Source organism: Lissotriton helveticus, chromosome 11, assembly GCF_964261635.1.
Source record: "Lissotriton helveticus chromosome 11, aLisHel1.1, whole genome shotgun sequence".
NCBI classification, from domain to species: domain Eukaryota; kingdom Metazoa; phylum Chordata; class Amphibia; order Caudata; family Salamandridae; genus Lissotriton; species Lissotriton helveticus.
In genome coordinates, this window is record NC_136072.1 from 439704381 (window position 1) to 439729377 (window position 24997).

A 24997-nucleotide genomic window follows, 5' to 3' on the forward strand; every position below is an offset into this window, starting at 1 on the left:
TCAAAATGCCCAAGATGCGATTTCTCTCCGGCAGATGATGTCCATATATTCTTTCAATGTGAAGAGTTAAAACAATTTTGACAGAATGTGGAATCTACTCTCTGAGCTATTTTTAAATTTAAGTTTAACTTGAATCTTCCAATAGTTATATTTGGCATTGATAACATCTCGATTAATTCCTTGCCGGCTGTACAAAAAGGTCTGACTATGTATCTGATCCTAATCGCTAGGAGGGAGATTTGTAAGCTCTGGAAAGATCCACGCCCCCCGTCGTATGAGAATTGGCTGAGGGTTGTACTGGGCATGGCATGTTTGGACTTGGGTTATTTGGTTGACGATGGCTGTAACATATGGTCGGAGTTCCTGGTATGGGCCAGAGAAATTAGACTAATCCAAAACCCCTAAATCCAATGATTACACCTAAGCTTTATCCAAAGAAGCTGGCCTGGTTAGGCCTACAGCCAATGCAATTGCAGAAGCCTGGGACGCCCCAGTCGGATTGATGGCTTCTTGCGTCTATTTGCAGTCGCTCTATGGTGAGATGAGGACAAAAAAAAAAGGACATACAGCTGTTTTTCAATGCTCATCACTACCAGAAAAGACCTAGTTGTAAACGGTATTGAAAAGTGCACAATGCTTTTTTTATTTTCAAAAAGCAAATACTGCTTTAGGATATATTAAAAAAAAGTTGTACGTTTGACGTACGGCTGTCATGTTGATGGAACTGTCCATCAAACTTACAGTGTATTGGCATGAACCACTGTGGCGGTGGCTCTTATTAATGCTAGAATTGTCCACTGCCACTATTAAAATGTAGAAGATACTTGGTATTGCCTGTGGTATTTGTAATAGGAGTACAACACAGAACCAGATGAAATCTGACATTCCAAATCTGAGAAACAGGTTAGTGGAAGACAACATTGCGGAATCCTCAGCTGCTTTTTATTTTTCCCTCTGCCTTGCTCTTTTTCTTACCCTAGTAATATTCTTTCTTAACATTCCTTCTGTCCACTCGTTCTTTCACTTCCTGTGTCTGTTTTCTGTGTATCTTCATTCTTTTTCTTGCATTCCTCCATTCTTTATCTTTGCCTGTCTATCTTTCTATCTCTTAATATTCTTCTCCGGCTGCGTCTCTGAATATCTTAGTCAGTGTTTCTGCCACCATACTCTCTCCTTTTCATTTTTTCTTCTCGCTCTCTTTCTATTTGTTTCTCTAACCCCCATTCTCTGTTTTATTGTCTGTCTCATATTATCTTTTTTCTCTCCATCACTGTTTCTTACTTCCTTTAGTGAAAGCACCTAGGATATTAAGAGAGAGAGAGATGTCACAGTCTTAAAATGAACTGTGACTAAGCTTCCATGCAAACTGATCACTGTGACACTCAGGGATAACCCGAACTTTCCCTAAGAGTATCCTTTGCCCCACCATTTGCTAACTTGTCTGAGTACAACAACTACTTCTTAAAGATAAGCATGGGGAATGGGTATAAAACTAATATGATAATGAGAAAAGTACCTTTTTTATTGTCCTTCAATAACTGTGTTTTTAAAAAGTTAGAACAGTGCGTTCAGAAACAAATAGGGAAAAATCAATTTATGAGCTACAGATCATAATTTGTATGTACTACTTGTATTCGAGTGTTAATCATATTAATAGATAAGGATTAGATTACAATGACATCTATAACATTTATAATTTCAACATATGGTAGGAAATTATCAAATGATAGATCATGAATCTATGATGCATATAAAATGATGGATAGCGTGTTTTAGCTAGTAGTCATATATTTTTGGGAATTGCTCCTATATGGAGTTGAATAGGTCCTTTTGATCTTTTAGCTTAAATAAAATACTCTCCAACTAGGTAAATAATTTTCATACAAACCACCAGAGATTTCTGATTTAATGAAAGCCTGGGCTTATGGCTGGCAGCAGGATGTACCCTGTCCAATCAGGATCCACCATCCTAGTCACGGTAAGCTGGATGCACACTAAAGAAAGCCTGTGCTCACCCTCTGGTAGCTTGGTACAGCGTAATTAGGCTTATCTGCAGAGGCAATGTGGGAAGTTTTTGTGCAACACACACAGTAACACAATGAACACACTACAAAATGACACTCCATGCCACTGGAATCAAGCTATCCTGGCTGAAGAGGGGTGAAACCCCAAAACCGGTCCTAGAATGCTTGTTTCCAGTCCAGGGAGGAACTGGCCTGGCAGTTCGGGCTGGACTGTTCCCATTGGGCGCAGGGTCAAGACTGATTTGCATATGGCTGGGCCCAAACTGGAAAGGCATGGTGAGCAAAAAAATGATGGATTTAGGCCCAGGTCTATGTACTATGGTGAATGTATGGCATTGTTCTGCATTCTGTCCATCAATAGTTCTTTTTGCACACTACAAAATGACTCCACATGGGTTTACATACATAGACAATAATTCTGGAAATAAATCAAGAGCAGAACTACAAAAATCCAAAGTATAGAAGTCGAGTTATGAACTTTTTAAGAATAAAAAGTGTTATAGTGCTTAGAAGTAATAAGTGTCAAAGAGTGTTAATTTGCTAAATTTCTATGTGTGTAAAATCTGAACCTAACTATAAAATCCCTGTAACCTTTGGTTGTTTCAATGAATTTCTATGTTTTTAATGCTATTTCCTAACTATAATGCCCCTATAACCTTTACTTTCTTCAGATAATTTATACAGTTTATTAATGCTTTCTCCTAACTATAAAGTCCCTGTAACCTGGGTATGCAAGTTGTTGTATGTGTGTGTAAGTGGGTGTGTGAGTATGTGGCAGGTTTGTCAGTGCATGTGTGACTGGCTGTGTGGGTCTGTGAGTGGGTATGTGAATGCCTGTATGGGTTTGTCAGTGATTGTGTAAGTGGCTGCATGAGTATTTGTGTGGGTGTGTATGCAGTTGTGTGTGCGGGTGTGTGTTAGTGTGTGAGTGCATGTGTAACTGGCTGTGTGGGTCTGTGAGGGTGTGTGTTAGTGTTTTTTTGTGTCTCCGAGGGGGTGTATGAGTGGCTGTACAGATGTGGGAGTGGGTTTATGAGTGGTTGCACAGGTGTGTATGTGGGTGTGTGAGTGCCTGTGTTGGTCTGTGAGTAACGTTCTGGGTCTCTGAGTGGATGTGTAAGTGCAAAGAAACAGCTGCTCCCTCAGGGCAGGAGCAATGTTGGCCCCAACAGCATGCGGGGTGCCAGCTGGGTCACGCGGTGCTGATGCTCCAATCAATCAATCAATCATGCCATTTGTATAGCGCACTACTCACCCGGGAGGATCTCAAGGCGCTTGGGGGGAGGGGTATGCTACTGCTCGAACAGCCAGGTCCTGGCCCCTAACGTGCACAGGGGCACCCACCTGTAATTAAGAGAGGACCCAGGGATGGGGTTGGGGAATGGAACCGAGTGGCCCCTTCTCCATTTTAATTTCTCAGGGATTGGGTCCTCAGAACCTAATTAGGATTTGGGAGGAGGTTGAATGCTGTGCGTAGCATGGGGTTGGCTGCCTGTGAGTGGGTTGGGCACAGGCCAGGCCCTGCACCCTGATGGCTTCATGTGAGATTTGGCCAGAGGTCCTGGCCAACCCCCGCTGTGCCCGGGCTAATAGCCAACCCCGCTGTGCACGGCCAAGGCTATGCCTAACAAAGGGTTCGTTGTCTGCAGTGGGTTGGACGTATGGCCTGGCTGCAAGATAGGCCCTGCAGTCAACCCCACACCATGCATAATCAAAGGCCATGCGTGGCGTGGGGTTGGCTGCCTGTGGGGAGGTTAGCCCTGTTGGCTGGTGCCTGCTGAAACCAGCCAAAGGTTGTGTGCAGCAAAGGATTTACTTTACATACGGTAACTAAATATTACTTTACATTATAGAAACCCTACAATTTCACAGTAAAAAGCCATGGTTAAAGTAACAGTACAGTTACATGAGAATTTCAGTGACAACATAACGTTTTAAATGTACGAAATCACTGAAATTCCCAGTTATATTTATATCTGTTTACTAAAACTCATTCTGTCCTCACCATGCACTGCTAATTACACCACATATTGCATCACTCCTGACATCTTTTATGACTTCATTGATAATATCACTGCTACATTCACAATGAAATTATTGCTAAGAAAACTGTGGCTCACCCTTTCTCCATGCACTGGTTATTCTCTTGCATATTATATAACTCATACAATATGAAATCATAATAACACTTATCACATCTCAAAAGATATAGTTTCGGAAAACGCAGTGCATGGTAGAGTGGTGAGTTATAGTTAATGTAGAGAGAGGCAAGTGACGCGACAAGACTGAGTACAGAGGTGCATTACGTATACTAAATTGAAGATGGTGCGTCAATTATAAATGTAAGTCATAACTGGTGAAGCACAAATTAGATATTTAAGTTCTAATTATAACATTAGAATTCATAAAGTTTGTATAGTTTAAGTTGGGTTTTATAGAAAAAATAAATAACGTTTTCTTAACTATAACTTAGCTTTACCATTTGGTTTTTTCATTATATATATATATATATATAAATATATATATCATAAACAACGATTCCTCTTCGAGGAAAACTTGGAGTCGCTCGCACAAAGTCGCCAATCCACACCAGATAAAGTTCTTATTTCTTTATTTATTTTTCCATATGGAGATAGAAATAAGGAAATAAGAACTTTATCTGGTGTGGATTGGCGACTTTGTGCGAGCGACTCCAAGTTTTCCTCGAAGAGGAATCGTTGTTTATGATTGATAGCGGCTGGGCTCAACCGCAGGGGTAACGCGGCCACTACTAGCAGCGCCTAACGGGAGAAGCAGGGGAGCCATATGGTTGATGATAAATATATATATATATATATATATATATGTGTGTATATATTGAAGGCTCACTTTCCGTCAGCTTCCTTCACTCACGACCGGGTGCTTGTAGGCGGGGTGACTGACACCACGCTGGTCTCCCAGACCTTGGCTCAGTTAGTACAAAGTACACAGCACTCGCAGGAACGTGCCCAATAGATCTTTATTGGGCTTCAACACACACTTCTAGACACGTTTCGGCTACCGCCTTTGTCAATAGAGGCCGGCGCCACCATTAGGCAGGTTTTAAATACATGTATTCACTAACATAAAAAAGGACATATGCCTTCAGTCAGGTATGCCACCATTTCTAAGTGGTAAATACAGTTCAAAATTCACCATATCCCATTACGCCCTGGATGGGCAAACACAAAAGTATTTATGTGCATCTTGAAAAATTATTTACATTTTCAAAGCAAACAAAAATAATTCAGCCCTGGATGGGCAATCAATTAAGCCCTGGATATGTCCATTGTACACAGTTATACACAAAATGGCAGGAAGATTCATAAATGAACAACCAACTCCTCTTCGCTATATAAATCCCCTGGTCTCTTGGTTTGATTTTCAATTACATATCTCGATTCCAGCCTCCGTAATTTGAGTAACCTGTTCCCTCCTCTTATGTCTGCGGGTACCTGGTCCACACAGAAGAAACTTAATAGGTCTCTATTACTTTGGTGAAACATCTCAAAGTGTCTCGCCACCGGATACGTGGGGTCCTTATTCTGAATGGCCCTGAGATGTTCCAAAATCCTGATCTTCGTGGGATGTGTAGTGCTCCCAATGTAACGCAGGCCACACGGACATACAAGACAGTACACCGTGTGGCTTGTGTTGCAGTTCATTAAACTTTTGATTTTCATTAGTTCCTTCATTCCTGGCACTTGGTAATCCAACACTTTTCTGCTATTCCTACAGGCTTTAAATTTTAGGCATGGATAAAACCCCGCCAATTTCCCAAAAGGCGACATTTTATCCTCCTTCTCACAGTGACTTTGAACTATACTGGATCTCAACGATCTAGCTCTCCTATATGTAATGAGGGGAAATTTGGGGAGATCCTTTCCAATAATGGGATCGGATCTGAGTATGTGCCAGTTCTTAACACATTTGCGCCTAATTTCTTGGGCATCTCTGGAATAGTCAACGATCATTCTCAAGCTATTCTTCTCCACCTCGTTCTTCTTTGATTTCCCTATACTGACTCCAGAAACCAATTCTGATCTTGGCTTCATGTCAGCTTTCAATTTTGCCTCTGTGAGCACTGTTTTACTGTAGCCTCTGACTTCAAACCTTTTTATACTCTCCATAACCGCTGTTTCATAATCACACTGGCGTGTACAGTTTCTTTTGATTCTTAAGAATTCGCCATATGGGATGCTAGATATTGTTTTCCCCGGATGGCAACTGCTGGCGTGTAGCACAGAATTTCCCGCTGTGGGTTTCCTATGCAATGCCGTGCAAAGTCTCCCCTCAGCAGTGAACACTCTGAGGTCCAAAAAATTAAATGTCGTCGTGCTTACTTCGCCTGTGAACCTGAGATTGAGATCATTCTTATTGAGTACCTCAACAAATGCCCTAGCAGACTCCTCTGTACCTTGATAGATGATGAATAAATCATCTATGTATCTGTTCCAAGATACCACTTTCTGTGTCCATTCTGCATTGCCTACCGTCCAGGCCACCTGCTCCTCCCACCAGCCCAAGAAGAGATGCGCGTAACTGGGGGCGAAGCAGGTGCCCATAGCTGTACCACACACCAGTTTAAATAGTTGGTCCTGGAACAGAAATATGTTGTTACTAAGACAGAATGTTATAAATTCTAGTATCATCTCATTGTGTGCAGCTAAGTTCATTGGCCGAGTCTCCAAAAACCATCTCACCGCTTCCACCCCTTGGAGATGGTCTATGCTCATATAGAGGCTTGAAATATCAAGTGTCATCATTACCATTTCATCATTCCAATTCAGGTTATCAATTTTTAGCAGAAAGTCTTTGGGGTCCTTTACGTATGATTTCAGCAATTTTACAAAGTCAAAGAGAAAATAGTCCACAAACCTCGACATCTGTTCAGTCAGGCTTCCCACGGATGAAACAATTGGACGTCCTAGTGGACAAGTTGCATGTTTATGCAGCTTGGGCAGGTGATAAAATGTCGGTACCCTTGGTTGCTTACATTCCAAAAAGGCAAATTCCTCCTTGCTCAACATTCCCTTATGGTCCCATTTGTTGAGCAGAGAACGGTACGCAAGAACGCTATCCTCAAATGTTCTTTTCCTCACTTTCATGTAATTCTTCTGGTCGTTCAATTGCATGAGGGCTTCATTCACATAAAATTCCTTGGTCATCAGGACAACATTGCCGCCTTTGTCTGACGGTTTACAGACAATTTTCTTGTCATTCTTCAAATCCATGATTGCTTTCCTCTGTTGTGTCGTGATGTTGTCCCTCCAAAATTTCTTCTTCTTACTAGACTTGCAATGGCTTGAAAGGTCTTTGACCATAACATCCGTGAATGTATCAATCACATCGGCAGGCATCATAGGGCAGAACCACGATTTTGGTTTAAATGGGCTCCCCGGTCTTATTTGTGCCACTCCAGCCCAATTCCTATTATGAGCTGACAGCGGAATCAGTGTCGTGGGGTTCCCCTCTTCTGCCAAATCCGTTATGACAGCCAATGTTTCTATGTCGCCAGCAGTGAGGTTGAAATGTCTCTGACTTGGAAAATTTTGTATCTCAGAGCGAGCTTTACCTTTAAAGAATTTAAGCAGTTTAATTTTTCTGCAAAATATGAAGAGATCGATTCTGAGTTGAGTATACTCAGAGTTCTTGTTAGGGCAGAAATTAATTCCCAGTTGTAATACCTCCTCCTCTGTTTTGGCAATACTCTTGGGGTAAGATTCACAACTGTTAGGACCTTGGCGCTTATGGCCTGTTCCAAACTTTCTTGCTTCTTGTCATCCTCTGTGAGGCGTTGCCGGCGTTTGCTCCACCCGCCCCGCCTTGTCCTGCGTTTTCTTTCTTCTTTCTTTTTGGCATTGTCTCTACCAGTTTTCCTCTCCCCCCGTGCTTCTCGTTTCTCTGATCACTTGAAACTCGTCTAAAAAAGGGGCCGGTACGGGTACAGAGGCCACACTCCTCGCCATTCCAGAAACTCCACCATCTCTTTCTTCTTCGCTTAACTCGTTCTCCGTAACCTCAGACTCCGAAGTCTCTTTACGCTGTGTAGTTTCCATATATATATATGTATATATATATATATGAAAAAAGTCCTGACCGCTATGTATGCGGACACTACAGGAGCAGACCACTTCTCCAGAAAGATGCTTTAGAAACAAGATTCAATAATCGCCATCACACCGTTATTCGTGTTGCAGTGTAGATTTAATTGCAGCATTAACAGAGCAAGTGCTCTCCATGACGCGTTTCGCCCCGCGGGCGGAGCTTGATCACATGACGCGTCAGGAGTAGGTGTTACTTTTAAAGAGATTTAAAAGCCCTAACAACCTTAAAAAATGGATGAAAAGGCGAAAGTGAATATAAAGGCACAGTAGCTTACAAAAATGACATGAAAAGGTTAAACATTTTAAATGTTGAATCACGATATCACGTTAATTTGAGCATAGTGCTCCAATTGCAAGGATCATGGATATATTCAAGTCACATATATATGAGGAAATAAACAAATGTATATACATAATAGAATAGCAAAAACACATTGTTGTGCAATAATGAAGTTTGAGAATAAAGTGCAAGTGCATAAATTTCATTCTCATCTTATTGGCATTATATAGATGAAATATCTCCTAATTTTAACTCTGTACTGAAATCAAGTGCAGAATTAAAGTGCATATTGACTGAAAGCATATGATGTAATCAGAGTTTCCTCGTAAATACAATAAAATCCTAGAATATTCATTATAACCATCTTTTCAAGAGTTCCTGGTTTGACAATATAGTAATAATCATAATTTGCTACTCGCCTAATATAACAAAGTGCTAGTGCATGAAAAGTGCAAAACTCTCATAAAATGAGAGTATAATCATGGCGGTTTTGCCCTTTGAAAGGCCACCCATTGATTAAATACATCACTAAAGAATTCATCTCTATACTGGAAACCAATTTTCCAACTTATTTAGAACAACCATATACAAAAATAGAAATCTATACCACAGATCTAGATTGAAATATATGTATTTTACACAAAGATTGCTTATTTACAAGAAATTATGCAATTCATCAATAACGTTTAGTCCATTGGGAGCTCGTGAATCTAGCAGTAATATGAAATATGTCTCTCTTTGCCTGAGAAGTTTTTCACGATCTCCACCCCGTCCGGGGTTTGGGATCGAGCCTAACAATGTATATTGTAAATCTGCAAGTTTATTGTTATGAATAGCCTTAAAATGGCGAGCCACCGGATAATTACTATCCGAATTAACTATGGCTCGCACATGTTGCAGAATACGCTGGTTTGCTGGCAACTTTGTGCTACCTATATATGAGAGATTACAGGTGCAAGTTAGTTGATATATGACAAACTCACTGCGACAGGTTAGATGTTCATTAATCGCAATGAGTTTGTCACTAAATGCCGATTTGTAGTGTGTTCCATTTTTGGCAAAGGAACAAGCTCGGCATGATGTACATTTATAAAAACCAGTTTTAGCCAACCAGTTGGATTTAGGCATTAACTCAGGTTGAGACTTATCTAGTGCATCCTTCATAGAAGGAGCTCTCCTGAAGGTGATAGCAGGTAATTGTGGCAGAATAGGGCCTAAAATTACATTGGTTAGCACAATAGGCCATTCCGAATTAATAATCCGTCTAATCTTACGTTCCTGTGTACAGTAGTTGGTAATAAGTCGTACAGAACAAATAGAATTAGATTCGGATGAGGTGATGTTGCTGGGGATCAAAAGTTCATCTCTTGAGCTTGATGATGCTTTCAGGAGTGCATCATTTAAAAGTTTCAAATTATATCCCCGTTTCAAAAACCTCTGTACTGATTCTGCTAAACACTGGCTTGAAGTCTCATTGTCACTGCAAATTCTCCTAATGCGAATAAATTCGCCGTAGGGAATACTTTTGATGGTGTGGGATGGATGGGCGCTACGAGCATGGAGAATAGAATTTCCCGCCGTTGACTTTCTATGTAGCTTAGTTTGTAACTTGCCCTGATCAATATAAATCTGTACATCTAGAAACTCAGCCGAGTTCGAGGTGATCGTGGCTGTGAATTTGAGGTTGCGGGTGTTGATGTTAATGTCATTTACAAATGACTGAGCCTGATCCTGCGAACCTTTCCAGATGACAAATATGTCATCTATAAAACGCCAATAGTAGGCTAGATGTGGAAGCCATCGGCGATGTACTTTATGTAACACGTGCTCCTCCCACCAGCCAACATGTAAACATGAATAGCTGGGGGAGAAGCACGAGCCCATAGCCACTCCTCATTCTTGATGGTAAATATCTTTTTCAAACTGGAAGTGATTGTTCGTGAGACAAATTTGTATCATGTCCAGTAACATGGCATTATGTTCTCGAAGGACTGCATCTTGTGTGTCCAAATAATATTTAATAGCCTCTAAACCAAAAGAATGAGTAATACTCGTGTACAAAGATTCAATGTCCATCACCAAAAAACAGAAATCAGAGCACCAATTAACGTTTTTGATTTTAACTAAAAAATCTGTGGTATCCTTTAAATAAGAAGGAAGGGAAGTCATGTGTGGTTGGAGGAAAAAATCAACATACTTTGATAGGTTTTCATTCATACTACCTCTTGCAGAAATAATAGGACGACCTGGAACAGGAGAAGTGAGTTTGTGAATTTTGGGAAGAAGATAAAACACCGGTGTGATTGGAAACGGAACATTTAGAAATGTAACCTCATCTTTTGTGAGGAGTCCCTGTCTTTGCCAATGAAAAATACTTTTTCGTGTAGATTCATTAGTCTTCATCATGACAAACTTAGTGGTTTTTGTATAGCACATGGGGTCCCCCAAATGTCTCGTGGCTTCTTGCAGATAGTCAGCTTTAGCCCACAACACAGTATTACCACCCTTGTCAGTGTTCTTAACAATCAGTGATGGATCATCTTGGATTTTCTATATCAGTAACTGGTATTGTTTGTTGTTATATTGTTGTTGTTTTTTACTTCCCAAAATATATATCTGTATAAAAAGTCACACACTCTCGCTCACTTTCACTCACTATTTCTCAACAGTATATTTCAATGTAAGAGTTTCATTTGTGAGGCATTGCCATTCTGCCCCCCCAAAAAATTTAAATATATCAAAACATTTAATATTTGCTATATAATTTGTTTGATCAATTAAATGGATATGCAAAATCGAATTTTTCCATTCCTATTCAAATGCAAATGTTTTAATCATGAATCGATATATCACAGTGTTATCTAAGTACAATGCACAGCTTAAGCTGATTCAAATATGGCGCACATGACAATATCACTTTTAACAGTCTCCTAGGAAATATATATTCGAAGCCTGCATTATTGCCTGTATTGTTTGACCTTATTTATTGTTTTTCAAGTTAGCCTCTAAATTGAAGTGTTATTGGCTCTAAACACAGTAGTATGTTTCCAAGAGTGATTTTGGAACTGAATATACATTTATTAACACATTCGTCCTTTTCATTGCAGAGTGCTATGTGTTATATTCATATAGCTGCCCTGATTGCAGAATACCTCAAAAGAAAAGGTAAGCTCTCTATTTCCAAAATACAGATGTCTCTGCGCACCTTGCAGCAACATCAACCTAATGCAACATTTATTGATTTGTATCACTCTGGCACATATAAACAACTGTAGGGAAAGTCTCATGAGTTCAAAAGAATAGTGGATGCTGAGAGACAAGTGAAACCAATGTGAACATTAATGTAATTGTATAGTATTTAAATGTTATAACTAAAACCTCTATGAAGCATTACAATTATTCTTTTAGGGTTATCAGCTCTGGAAATATTTGCATCAGGAAAAGCACAAGCCATATGGAATATGAGTTACAGGCCTTTTTTATCTTCCATGAGGTGCACGGGTAGGAAGACATGGCCCATCTAAAGGGTGCATTTCCCCATCAAGAGTAGGATAAAGCAAGAGCACTTGGCATCAAATGTTTAAGGTTTTAGTTATCGCATCTGACAATCAGATACAGGTTCTGCCATGTTCTTCTAGTTGTGAGGTTGCACTTAGCACAGTACAGGAAGGAGCAAGAAGCCTACATACAGTTGTAGGTAGAAACTAGAATGACAAGGAACATAAGTAGATTATTCCTGTTCACCCTCACAGTCACAAAAAAAATTCTTATGTTGGTGGGCATGCCCACAATGTGGGACGAAAACAATCTTAAAGAGTATGCCATCATGACTCATTGTGTATTGCATGGACATTGTTGCCCCTACCTAGATAGATTCTTTCAACGATGCATGATGTAAGAAACACACCTAGCACAACATATTCCATTGTGGGAAGTCACATGTGTGAACTGTACGAATTTTACAGATGAGATGGTAGGAAGCCCTCTGCCAGACAGGGTACATGTAAAAGTTATATGTCTCTGACACTAGAATCAGTTGACACCATTCATTAGTCACCCCAAGACTTGTATTAGGCGGCAGCATCCGCTCTTTGTTATAGTCAGAGGTACACCTTTAATGCAAGCCCTCAGTAGCAAAATATAGGTTTTGATATTAACATTTAATCGAAAACACGCAGGGCCTTGACAGGACTCACAGACTGTCGCATCCACTGAGAAAAAATAGGCTGCATTCTAGAACATGTTAAACAGAGGAAAGCTGGCACAACTATCCAAGCCATACAAGGACTTGTTCACCTACAGTCTGCTGTGTAAAAATTGAACATTAGCAAATATACCCTCTTTTTAAAAGTATTATGTGGACTAAACATTTTTCGAAAAAGTAGCATCAGTATATAGAGCACTTTTCATTAAACCGTATAAAAACAGGAACTACACCACACCTGCACAACTTAGACTTGCTCATGTAATCCCCATTCTTGTGAACTACGCAGATTGTGTAAATGTATTGTACATCCAAAACCCATGGGGGAGTCTTACCCTAAATATTGATTAAACAGTATGCATAGCCTGGAATGCCCTTCACAGCTACCAGTAAGTGCAATGCTGCTAAACTGAATACCTACTTGTTGATTAAAATGATGTGTCTACAGGGACAATAGATGTGTTTCTTTAATGTGTCTCACTGCCGTAGGTTACTGGACCAGTGAAACAAATTGCACCTCAAGTAGCAGTTTACTCCAGGAAGATGCCCAAGTCTCTGATAATAACCAGATACTAACAACTAATAGAGAAAGAAGTGAGTGTCTTAACATTGCATGGATTGTACTTGAGTAATGTTTATTTTAAAAAATGTGACCCTTAGAAAATAACTGCGTGTGGGGCTGCTTTGTCTTTAACATGTAAAGGAACAATTCGTTATGTGGGGCTGCATGTACCATACACTGTTGATGGGGGTTTGGTTTCATGCAAGCATGTGGGGGGCACACATGTCTGAAACAATATTCTTTTTAACACCATTTTATGTTTTCATAATTATGGATTGTGCATTATAACTGTAGAACTCAGCAAAGAGCATGTATCAGAATAATATGAGCTAATAGATTGTGCATCTGAATAGAAGTGCAGAATCTCTGTGGCCAGCACGAACATGCATGTCTGTTCTCATGGCTTGGCATAATACATACTTATTCAAGAAGTGCACAAAATAATTACCTAATCTGCCTTCATAATTATGAACGTGTTATTATGTGTGTGCTGGATTTCACTATTAAAGTATTCACTTTTGATGAGTCAGAAGATTATTTCAAACCGTTTTTTAATCCACAATGGAAAATATTATATATTTATATTATATATAGGAAAGTGACTGAAGTTGTAAAGTGCCTTTTACAATATCTATCAAACAAATATAAATAGCATAGAAATATATATCAACAACTTTACTTAAGGAGGTATCACAGACTAAAACTGCAAAAGACTCATAATATTACGGTGAAGGCAGCAATGTAATTTTACTTGTTCATTATCTCCCAGACACCATTATAATATAGCATGCTTTTAATTGGATCTTAAAACTGACCATTAACCATGCAACTCACAATTCCTGAGTACAAAATAAGTAAAGTGACAAAATGTACACAATGTGTAAAAAAGTCACACTGTCCCTCCCGATCATCATTGTAAAGAAAGATAAAAGTACTACGAAAATTATGGAAAAAGTAACATTTTGACATTTTCAATAAACACAAAGCATATGTGAATGTTAGTGATCGTTGCCTGATATTAGCTGAAGTATCCTGTGCCTACTGCATAAGTATTAAATTTTACAATTAATGTAAAACAATGCTCGTGAGAGAGTGCCTGGTGCAATAGTTTGCTAATCTTCTATAAATGTTTCTAAAAGATCCAGAATTTGTATATTTTTATGTCCAATGTAGTTCTGTCAATACAGTTTCCCTGCATGGTTAGCTCCTGACTTTCCTGTAGGGGAAGATAAACAACACTGCTGAATTTAAGGAAGCACACAGAAATGGCTATGTTGTATCTATTCAGTTCCTCTGGAACAAAACTACACATTGTAATTCCACTTACAAGCAGATCCCTGGTTACCTTCAAATGTAAAAGGCTGCAGTTGATGGAAAAATCCTTTTTGTGAACAACAGAAAAATACATGATAGTTGGGCGTATACAATGTGTTATCCTGAAGAAATGTAAACTACCTAGGTTAGGAAAGGCCTGTGTTCTACATGCTAATATATCATCATATCCTCTAATGCACTTAATGAATGGACAGTTATTATGCTGTCAAACATCAATGCTTATGTTGTATGCAACATTATGTAAACATATATGAAAAAGCATGCCACACATAACGTCCATGTTCAACCTCTCCCCCTCACTATTGTGCTGAAATGAAACTAACAGAAGTGGCCCCAACAAACTAGTGCAGTTGGGCAGCTACAGCAGTCTCTCCCATACGTTCCTTCTCCGACTCCAAGCGTTTTGTTGCTTCTCTGTGTATAAGTGTTTTGGCAGACAACATGTGAATTCTGTTTCAATAGTGAGCTGCTGCCACCACAATTACACTGTAGTCTTGCTCACCCTGCTCAATTTGGTCTCCTCTTATGAGCCTTTTTCCAAAAGGACAATCCATATCACCAAATTGAGAAGAGTAAAACTTGTAATGAATGGTTACACTCAGGAGAATCTGATGGGAATCGCTTGTCGTGCATGTCCCAGACAAATAAGTTCCTTGATTTCCATATATTAGATACCTAATGAAATCCCATTTGTGATATTAGTCATAAAAAATAGCAAAAGATGTATATAGCTGATGAAATCCCAATCACATTTGCTGTGCAGACACTCTAAGATTGTTAACAAAGAAATCAGTGCCTGATTTCGCAAGTAGGATTGTAAACATGCCTATAAATAAAAGACTAAGGCAGATCAGTAAGTCAACTCTGAAGGAGACATGAAGCAAATGAGCTCTTTCACTGTCAACTAAGAGCTGATTAAATATTAAGTACACATCGTGTCATGCCAATCATCTAAGGTCCTGTCTGGAAAATTTGAGAGCACAAATAATTATTTAAATTGTTCCTTCTGCTTTAGTAGACAGAGTTTTAGAAAAGGGGATTTGCAGCTGTTGAGCTGTGGATTTAGTGAGACAGTTAGTAACAACAAGAGAGAGAGGGCATGGGTAGCCACTCCTGTACCCCAGTACAATATATATTATGACAACAAAGGAGTGACAGAAAGTAAGATAATATAGATAGTGAGGTGTGATAATATCCCACTTGTTGCCGCAAGTGTGATCAATACTCACGCACTTGCAAGCACCTAGTCAAGGATAGTCTGTCTCCCTAAGTGTGTCCAAAAGGTTCCCCTCAAAGGGTAGGGACCTAGTAGGCTTAGTGATCACCCGGTGTTGAAAAGAAAAAGAAAAAGGGGAAACCTTAATTTTAAAAGGAGCACCCTTACTTTTTAGAAGGACCCTCACTCACCACTAGTTGGTGACATGCTTCATCATTGGGTCCCCGCTGGGGTGACCGAATGTCCCCCCAGCGTGCTACAACGCCTGATTACAGCGGAGCAGGATGTGGTGAGTGCAACAATGCCCAAATTAGGAGGTGACTAAATGTGAATGTGAATGTGTATTAAAAAATGTAAGGATGTGCCTTTACAAAAGTCTTTAATAATGGCCAACTTGCATTAAATAAAAACAAAGTGGGCGGACTTTGCAGGTTCTGAGTTAGGGAACCGAAGACCTAGTTTAGATAAAAAAAATAAAAAAATTGGTCAACATGTTTCTGCTGTAAATTTGCGTTTAGCTCAGCATTCGTCAGGACCTAAGCAAAAGTCCTCCGGTGGTATACGCGCGCTAAGGCGTACCCTCCCAGGAGGCTCAAAATGTGAAAAATATGAAAAAATATACATACAAGGTTAAAAATCGGATACTTTCCGTATTTTTACCCACTACAGTTTCAGTAGGGGAAAAAACCTCAATGGAGGCAGTTTCAAGCCCCTTCAGACAAGACAGCGTGGGATACCTTCACGCGGTGTAATTTTTGACATCCGCGGCTCCCCTCCGTCTACCTACTCCAGCAACCGCTGTCTTCCGGGATTTAGTGAGACAGCCATATCACTGATTTGAGGCGTTAATAGATTAAATATTAAGAAAAAAGAGGGTCTATGACATGGTGTGCTGCTGTACTGTGGACAGCACATAGAATGTGAACACTGTAAGTGCTAATTTAAAAGTTGGGACCTGATTTACAGTTTCCTGTACAAATTTTACTCTCAATTTAACAATGGCCGCCAGCCAACCAGACATCTCTTAAATTGGCAGGAACCACCGTTACAGTGGTTCCTGCCAGTGTATTAAAAGTTTGATGGTTGGCTCTGTCAATATGATGGTACTATCTGTCAAACTTTTAACATTTTTTTTATATTTAAAAATAAAATCCCAAAGCAGGATTTTGTTTTAAAAAATAGAAAAGTAATGATCACCACACCATTTGTCTTCTCTCCCATGATGTGGGGGACATTTTGCATTTTTCACTGCCCCTTATCTCCAGGTTTTACCAACAGAGACAGACTGTGAAGACTGGCTATATGTCTGCCCTCTCTAAATTAGGTGGCAGTCAAATGGCCAAACGTTTGACGCCCCTTAATCTGTTGGGCCGTCGGAGGAGTATATCAGTGACGGAGACAGAGTCGTTTTTTTCACCAACATATTAAACATCCATGGACGTTCAGATTGGTGGAGGGGGTACTCTGTTGCAATGGAGTATCCTCTCAACAAACCCTAAAGAAGGCCGATGGTGTATGACACAAATGTGGTCTGACTAGTGCCTTACTTAGCTGGAGACCTGGAGTGAATATATGTTAGTACTTCAGAGAGCATTAAAAGATTATTTGTCACTGGAACCGCAGGTGTAGAAGCATTGGTTCACTTCTCGATCAACACAACATAGCACAAAGCAAAATAGCAACACACCATAAACAAAACACATTTCAACACAACAATAAAAACAAACACAACAACCCAAAGCAGTAACGCACCAGAAAAACACAACACCAACACAAACCATAACCACCACAACACATGAAACTCAGTTACTGAAGTGTGCTTTTTTAAGATCTTATTGTGGTTTTAGTGTGTAGTTGCTGTCCCTAAGTCACACTCTGTCTGCTTCAATATGCACAAATAGCCTTTCATACAATACCACCACTATAAATGTATTTTCATAATATGGCGTAGAAAGGAGTTACCACCAAGCACTTTCATTAAGATTATCCAACATGTTCTGTTAGTGGCTCCTTGCAGTGTAGTGTGCAAAATGGTAATGGAAAGAGCACTGCATAGTGATATTTGAAATTGTTTAGCATGTGTGCGGCACACCATCGATCTTTTTTGCTAGATATGTGCTGTGAAGGTGTTTGTTTATTTATCCACAATATTTCCATAGTTTGGTCCTAGTCATAGGTGCAGTGAAGTGCTTTACAGAATTTTTTTTCGACCAAAACATATGATCTGCATTATAAGTGAAAGGTGACAGAGTGTTCAAAAGAAATCATTGAATTTGGTTGCTTCATTTTGACTAAAGGAGTTTTGAATTACGTTCGGGAAATCAGCATTCAGTCTAATTTGATCAAGGATGGAGATCCATAGTCTGGGAGCTAGGCAGGCGAAAGCCTGTTTGGATGTTTGTACTTGTCTGGCTTTCAGAATTTCCAAGATAACGCCTTTGTATCTGGTTTTCCTTCAGTCATCAGTGAGTTTAGGTTTACCATACAGGTAGGGTGATTGACTGATGTAGATCATTTTATGCATTATGCAAGCAAAATTGGAATAATTTCTCATTTCTAAGAGTAGACAATGGAAGTGTTGATTTTAGCGTTGCCAGGATAGTTTTGAACAGTCCCACCAACACTGCCTTTCTTCCATCAAAATGGCTTAGAACAAGGGCTATGTGATGTATGTGTTGGTTTTAGCTTTCTGAGCAGGTGGAGTTGATAGGATAAGGGCTTCACCAGCCTGGAAATGCGATCTGCTGGTTGATATTTTGGTCAATGATAATAGCAAGAGGTTTGAAATAAGGTACCAAAGAGGGGAAAATACCTTGCCATGATTAGTACGCTTTGGTGTGCTGCAGTGCATAGGAATAATTATGGAGGCAGGCTGCACCGTTCAGCACTGCACTGCACTGTACAGCAGTATTATCAGAATTACTGACACATGTTCCTATAGACAAAATGGGGAAAAAACTTTGATACATCAGGCCCCATGTCTCGAGAGACGGCATGCTTGTCAGATGTGGAATAAAGAGACTGCTTGAAAAGTGGTGGTACATGATGCACTGCAATACAGTGATCAAGGGACATCATTTCTAGCTCTCTCTTTTCTCGGAAATGCATAAACTTGTACCCCTCTATCTGACCAAAAGAGTCCTAATGTACTCTCCCAGCAGGACTCTTCACTTGGGGAAGGCTCAACTGATTGTTGTCCCACGCTTTAACAGATCCAAGCATGGGGGTTCCTCTTTTTTCTGTGTATGTGGCATCAATCCGGACGGAATCAGCTTCCTTTTTTTTTTTTTATAAATTTTTTTTATTTCCAGTTGGTATAAGACAATCATACATGCTAAGCGGAGAAATACAAATGTTACAAATTGTAATTAGTAAACTTGATTTAGCATACATCTTACATTAAATTAAAGTTAGAGTTTGTTTTTACATAAGAACAAAATATGGAAACCATTGCCCAAAATATTTTACCGCCTAGATCCAATATAATCCAGATGTTAGTAGATGGATAGAAAGATTAATATAAGCCGACAGAATGTACAGTAAGACAAAACAAAAATTCTATTCTAACAGTAATTTTCCCTTTTCTCGAAGCCTGATAATTCCTTTAATTGCATTCATTCCAGATCCCCCCAAATTTTCTCACATTTCTTTAGTGAGCGTATACCTCTTAATTCTGCTAGGGTCTTCTCCATTGTTTTAATTTCTGTAACTAAATACCACCATTCTATAGCATTTGGTGCGTTGCTATTAATCCAGGCCCTTGCCAAGATTAATCTAGCGCATGCAATTAATATCGCTGCCAATAATGGGCGTGGTGGTTTTATTATATGTATACCAAGTAGCACCATAGGTGCCGTTATAGAGTAGTTTAGGATATTTTTTGTGTTTAGGATTTTTCCCACCTCCTCCCAATATTTCCCGAGAATTGGACATGAGAACAGCATATGCGCTAGATCCGCCGCGTAAGCCGCACATTTCGGGCACTTGGTCTTACCACCTTGGATGTTGCTACTGGACCATTTCGAGATCTTTTCTGCCGTATAATAGAGTAGATAGATAGTTCTGTATTGTTGAAGTCTGAGACTGGACGATCGAACAGAATTGTGTATATTAGTGTAAGATTCGACTATTTGTTTCCCTGTAATGCTTGTTCCAAGTTTCAGGTTCCATTTATTGGCAATTGATTCTCTATCGTCAGAGCTAAAGCTTATAAAACATTTGTAAGCCAAACTAATAATTGCCTTCTCATTCCTAGAGATTACGCAGTCCCATACGCCCCCACTAGGTACACTATTGATTCTTTTTTTACGCACCAAGAAGTCGTGTATTTGTATGTATTTAAATCTATGTATTTCCGACATACCATATAAACACTTAAGAGTGGAGAAATCTAGCATACCTAAAGAGTTATACAGATCACCAAGATAAGTTATGCCTTTCAATTGCCATCCACGTGTTAAACCATCCCTAAATATATCCGGCAGCCCTGGGTTATCCCATATTTTAAGCTGGGAATGGTAGATGGTGGTTTTACAATAAGCGAGAATGTCTTTCCAGACTCTAATTATGTCTCGCGCTGTCTTAAATTTAACTCGTTTGTAGTAATTTGGGTCGGTTATGCGATATAGGAATTGGTTCGAATCATTCTTTAACAATAAATGATGGTAATAGAGTGTGTCGTCATTATTTAATAATGAGCGTAGCCGTCTAACAAATGAAGCCCAGAAATATAATTTTAAATCTGGGACGTTGAGGCCGCCTAGGTCAGTCTGATTTTTCAGTAGTTTTAGTGACCTCCTAGCTTTCTTGTATCCCCATATAAAGTTTCCAAATATACTATCTAGTTGCTTAAAAAACCTCTATTCAGTGCCAAGGGAATTGACCTAAACAAATATAAGTATTTGGGTATAATTTTCATTTTGATCAGGTTTATTCTGCCTAATAAGTTTAATGGGAGTCGATGCCATTTTTTTAGTGTCGCAGTGGTTGTTTTTATCAGCTCCTTATAGTTGATGTTGTTGAGTTCTTTGATATTTGATATGATTTTGACTCCAAGGTAAGTCGCAACCTTGCAGATTTCAGGAACTGGTGTCGGGGGTTTAAAATTAGTTATTATTTGAGTTTTATGTGTATTTAGTTTGTATCCTGAAACTTTGCCGAAGTTAAGTGCTTCGAGATTGATGGCTTTTAAAGTCTCGGCTATTTCAGAGGAGTAAATGGCAATGTCATCTGCATATGCAGTAATTTTTAGAGTATGCGGTCCGGTCAAAAATTGAGTTATTTTATGTTGGGCATCTAGGGCATTTAGAAAAGGTTCAAGTGATAAAGCAAATAATAATGGTGACAAGGGACACCCTTGACGGGTGCCTCTCAGAATTGGGAAGCATGGCGAGATAAGCCCTCCATAGCTAATATGTGCTGTTGGTTTGTCGTAGAGCGCCCGAACTCCATTTAGAAATTGCCCTTCAAAACCCATAGATCCCGGTGTCTGCCAAAGATAGCCCCACCCCACCGATCAAATGCCTTTTCGGCGTCGAGCATAATCATAGCCAGTGGGGTATTTTCTACCTCTGCAATATCAAATGCTGTAATTGCTGTGTTAACATGTGCCGACATGTCCCTCCCTGTTATAAACCCATGTTGTTGTTTATTTATAATTCTCGGCATTAATGGAGCAAGTCTATTGGACAAGCATTTTGCATATATTTTAGCGTCTGTATTGATCAAAGAAATGGGTCTGTATGATCCCATCTCTTCCTTGGGTTTTCCCTTTTTGTGAAAAAATATTATTTTAGCTTTGTTCCATGAGTTAGGGGCCGATCCTGTTATACCAATGTGTGACATGATTTCTAAAAGAAGAGGTATTAGTTCATCTGAGCATAATTTATAAATTTCTAGTGGAATAGTATCTTCCCCTGTGGCTTTTCCTGAGGGCAGTGATGATATAGCTAACTTAAGTTCATTTTTAGTTATCCCAGTTGCAAGAGAATCGATTTCTGCCGCCGTTAGCTGGTTAGTATGGTACTCCCTTAAATATTCATCGATTGAAAGACTGTTCGGCGTGTGTTCAGGAGTATAAAGAGATTCATAGTATTTGGCAAATTGTTGGACGATATGGATTGGTTGGGTATATTTCTTATTATCAAGACCTGTTATTTGAGTAATCGTGGAGTCTGCTCTATCTTCTGCAACCTTAAATGCTAAAATTTTGCCTATTTTACCTCCACCCTCTTAGTTGATGAATTTATATTTATGTATCTGGGCACTATTTTTTTTAAGTAGTTTCTCTTTAGTCTTACATTTTAGTTGACTAAACTGTGCACAGATCTCCAACGTGGGTAAGTGATCTCGCAGAGCCAGAGCCAATCGCATCTCTTCACCTGCGATATCAGTCATCAAGGCCTCATCGTTCTTATGGCTTTCAGAATTTTGTTTCAAGACATAAGATTGCGTAAACCCCCGGATGCTTGCTTTTCAAGTATCCCACACTATTAGACACGGTGCTGTATTTCTGTTAAAATCTGTAAATTCAATTATATGATGTTTTAACTGTGAAATGTAGACCTGGTCAGATATTAATTTCCTGGGAAACGTGAAAGTTCTGGGGGGTTTACAAGTCAAAGTGATAGTGATATCTGCCATAATGGGATTATGATCAGATGTAATACGAGGAAAGATTACTATTGATGCAGAGCTCAGCAAAAGGTCTGATACAAAAGCCATATCTAAGCGAGTACATATCTTGTGTGGCGCTGAATAGTATGTATAACCAGGAGCGTTTGGATATAAGCACCTCCACATATCTTTAAGACCGTGCATCTTACATAGGTCTTGAATTGAAGCTCTGGTTCTAGACATACGTTTGTTATTGCATGGTCGGGTAGTATCTCTTTGACAGTTCATAATGCAGTTAAAATCTCCCATAATGATTAATTCCCCTTCCCAGTCTAGCAGGGCTATATTTAACTGATCATATACCTTAGGTTCGTCCTTGTTAGGAGCGTATATCACACATACCACGAATTTCTTATTATCAATGATAAGTTGAGCAATTGCCCACCTGCCGCTTTTATCATGTATTGTTTTAATTGTTTCAGTTTTGAATCTCTTATCCTTTAAAATTGCCACCCCCCTTATTGGTGAGTCTACGGCTGAACTAACTATGATCTCCATACCCAGTTGGTTCAGCAGTTTTTTGTCTTTGTTTACGATGTGTGTTTCTGACAGAAAAACTAGATGAGGGTTATAAAGTTGTAGCTCCTCTGCAACTAGGCGCCTTTTGCGTTTGTTGTTCAGGCCTGAGACGTTCCATGACAGACATTTAATGTTATGCATTCCAAATAAAAACATAGCGGCCGTAGTAAATATTGTTCTCAGCATATCTGTCTAATCTTCTGTATCGTTTCATCCTAAGTTCTTCAAAAACCAATGTTTCCCCTCCAAAAACAAATTTCAATATATGTCTTTCTACCAAACAGGAAATATTTTTAACTTTTACCCCCCCCCCCTCCCTCCCCCCACTGCGGGGACCCCCCCTCCACCCCCCCTTGCTAATTGCTGCCGTTGGAATGGCAGCTCTGGCGGCAGAGAGACCAAAGAGGGCCTGCCCATCCCCCCTGGAGTAGCAGTATCTGACGTAGCAGCTGTTTGCTCATTAATACAAAGAAAAGAAAAGAAAAGGAAGAGAAGAGGGAAAAGAGCATACACTAAATTTTCCTCATTTTTACCCTTTTTTTAATTTATTTATTTTCCCCCCCTTCAATTCCCGTCCCCGCCCCCAAAGTGTCAGCAATTGCTGAAAAGCTAACGAAGAAATAATCAATGATAAGCCACCAAGGCACCTCAAACCTCAAAAGACCAGTGACAATCTAGTAAGCCAAATCAAAGTCCAGGTCTCCAATTCTGTCAACCTGGCATATTAGTAAGATACCATTAAGTCCCCATCACTCGTATTCTTTAGAAAGATTGAGTAGTTTCAGTCTTAGTCTTAATTCTAACTTCTATCTCAGTCACCATCCTTATTCTTGGTGATGCTAGATAGAAATGCCTGTGCTTCTTGAACATCACCCAAAAAATATGTACGCCCATTTTTCACAACTTTAAGTTTCGCTGGTTCTTGCAGGTAAGTTTGGCCCCCCTGTTTGTTAATTGGATCTATCAATTTTCTTAGCTCCCATCTTTTGTCCATTGTCAATTTGCTGAGGTCAGAACGGTAAAGAGGGAGATATTGCCAAAAGTGACTGGAGTGTTCGGTCTCGCCTTTTGCCATACGGCTTGACGAAGTAAGTAGTTGCCAAAATATATTAGAAACGGACGCGGGAACTTGCTATCTTGCCTTTTTAACCCTAATGGTAGTCGGTGTGCCCTTTGAATTTGGGAATCCCAATCCCAGTCAGAAAGTTCTGGAAAGACTTGGGGTAACAGTTTCACCAAAATGCCCTTGGGTCAGCCCCCTCTGACCCCTCCGGAATACCAAATAGCTTAAGGTTAGATCTCCTTTGCCGATTTTCCAAATCTTCAATTTTTCCCTGTAGTAGGGCTAGTTGGGAATCATGTTGTTCCACCTTGGAGCCAGTCTTTGTTGCTTCCTCCTCCATAGCCACTGTGCGTTCTTGAAGTTCTGCTATATCTTGTGTAACCCCCTTGAGATTGGACTTGAGATCTGAAATGGATGTTTGCAGTCTCACATTATCGCTTTTCAGTTGCTGATAATGCTCTAGTGCTTCTCCCCGTTGACTGATCAGAAGGTTTAGTATCACGTCCAGTTGAGAGCGATCAGTACTCCCGTTCCCCTCTGTTAAATTCTGTGTCTCTGTGGTTGCTCTATTTATTTTTGTATTAATCAGCGGGTTAGGGGCAGCTGCCAATCCCTGATGGTTATTTTCCTTTTCAGTTTGTTCCAAGGAGGTACTCCTGGGGGTAGGTGAGTTAGGTGGATTAGATAGCTCGGCTGTCGAAACCTGTACTATCTCATTATCTATTGGGCTACCTCCAGAAAGCCTTAATGTGATATTCTTAACCAGCCCCTTGGCTTCAATCCATTTCCTTAGGGGGCTTTTGTCAATGGTCAGTTTTTTATTCGTCAGGGATGCCACATTTATAAGACGCGTCTGGTTAGATAATAGTTTTCCCCCTCTTTTGTAGCAGGACTTGGCTTTGCCTCTCCGCCTCCGTGCGGACAGTCTCATTGTAGAATTGTCTATTGTCTTGTCCGGCTCTTCATCTACCTCAGTGTCATAATCCACAAAGGA

At 39.8% G+C, this 24997-nt stretch overlaps 1 protein-coding gene across 7 annotated transcripts in view; it reads left to right on the forward strand.

Moving 5' to 3' along the window:
- DOCK10 (dedicator of cytokinesis 10) overlaps positions 1–24997 on the forward strand; it is a 1735912-nt gene that overhangs the window by 1544451 nt on the left and 166464 nt on the right. For 6 of the 7 annotated variants that reach the window (XM_078665953.1, XM_078665951.1, XM_078665949.1 and 3 more), the window contains exons 46-47: positions 11537–11594; positions 13123–13227. In XM_078665953.1, coding sequence (XP_078522079.1) covers positions 11537–11594; positions 13123–13227 — 163 coding nt within the window. The remainder of the gene's footprint in view (positions 1–11536; positions 11595–13122; positions 13228–24997) is intronic. The other variant, XM_078665955.1, reaches the window with a different exon arrangement.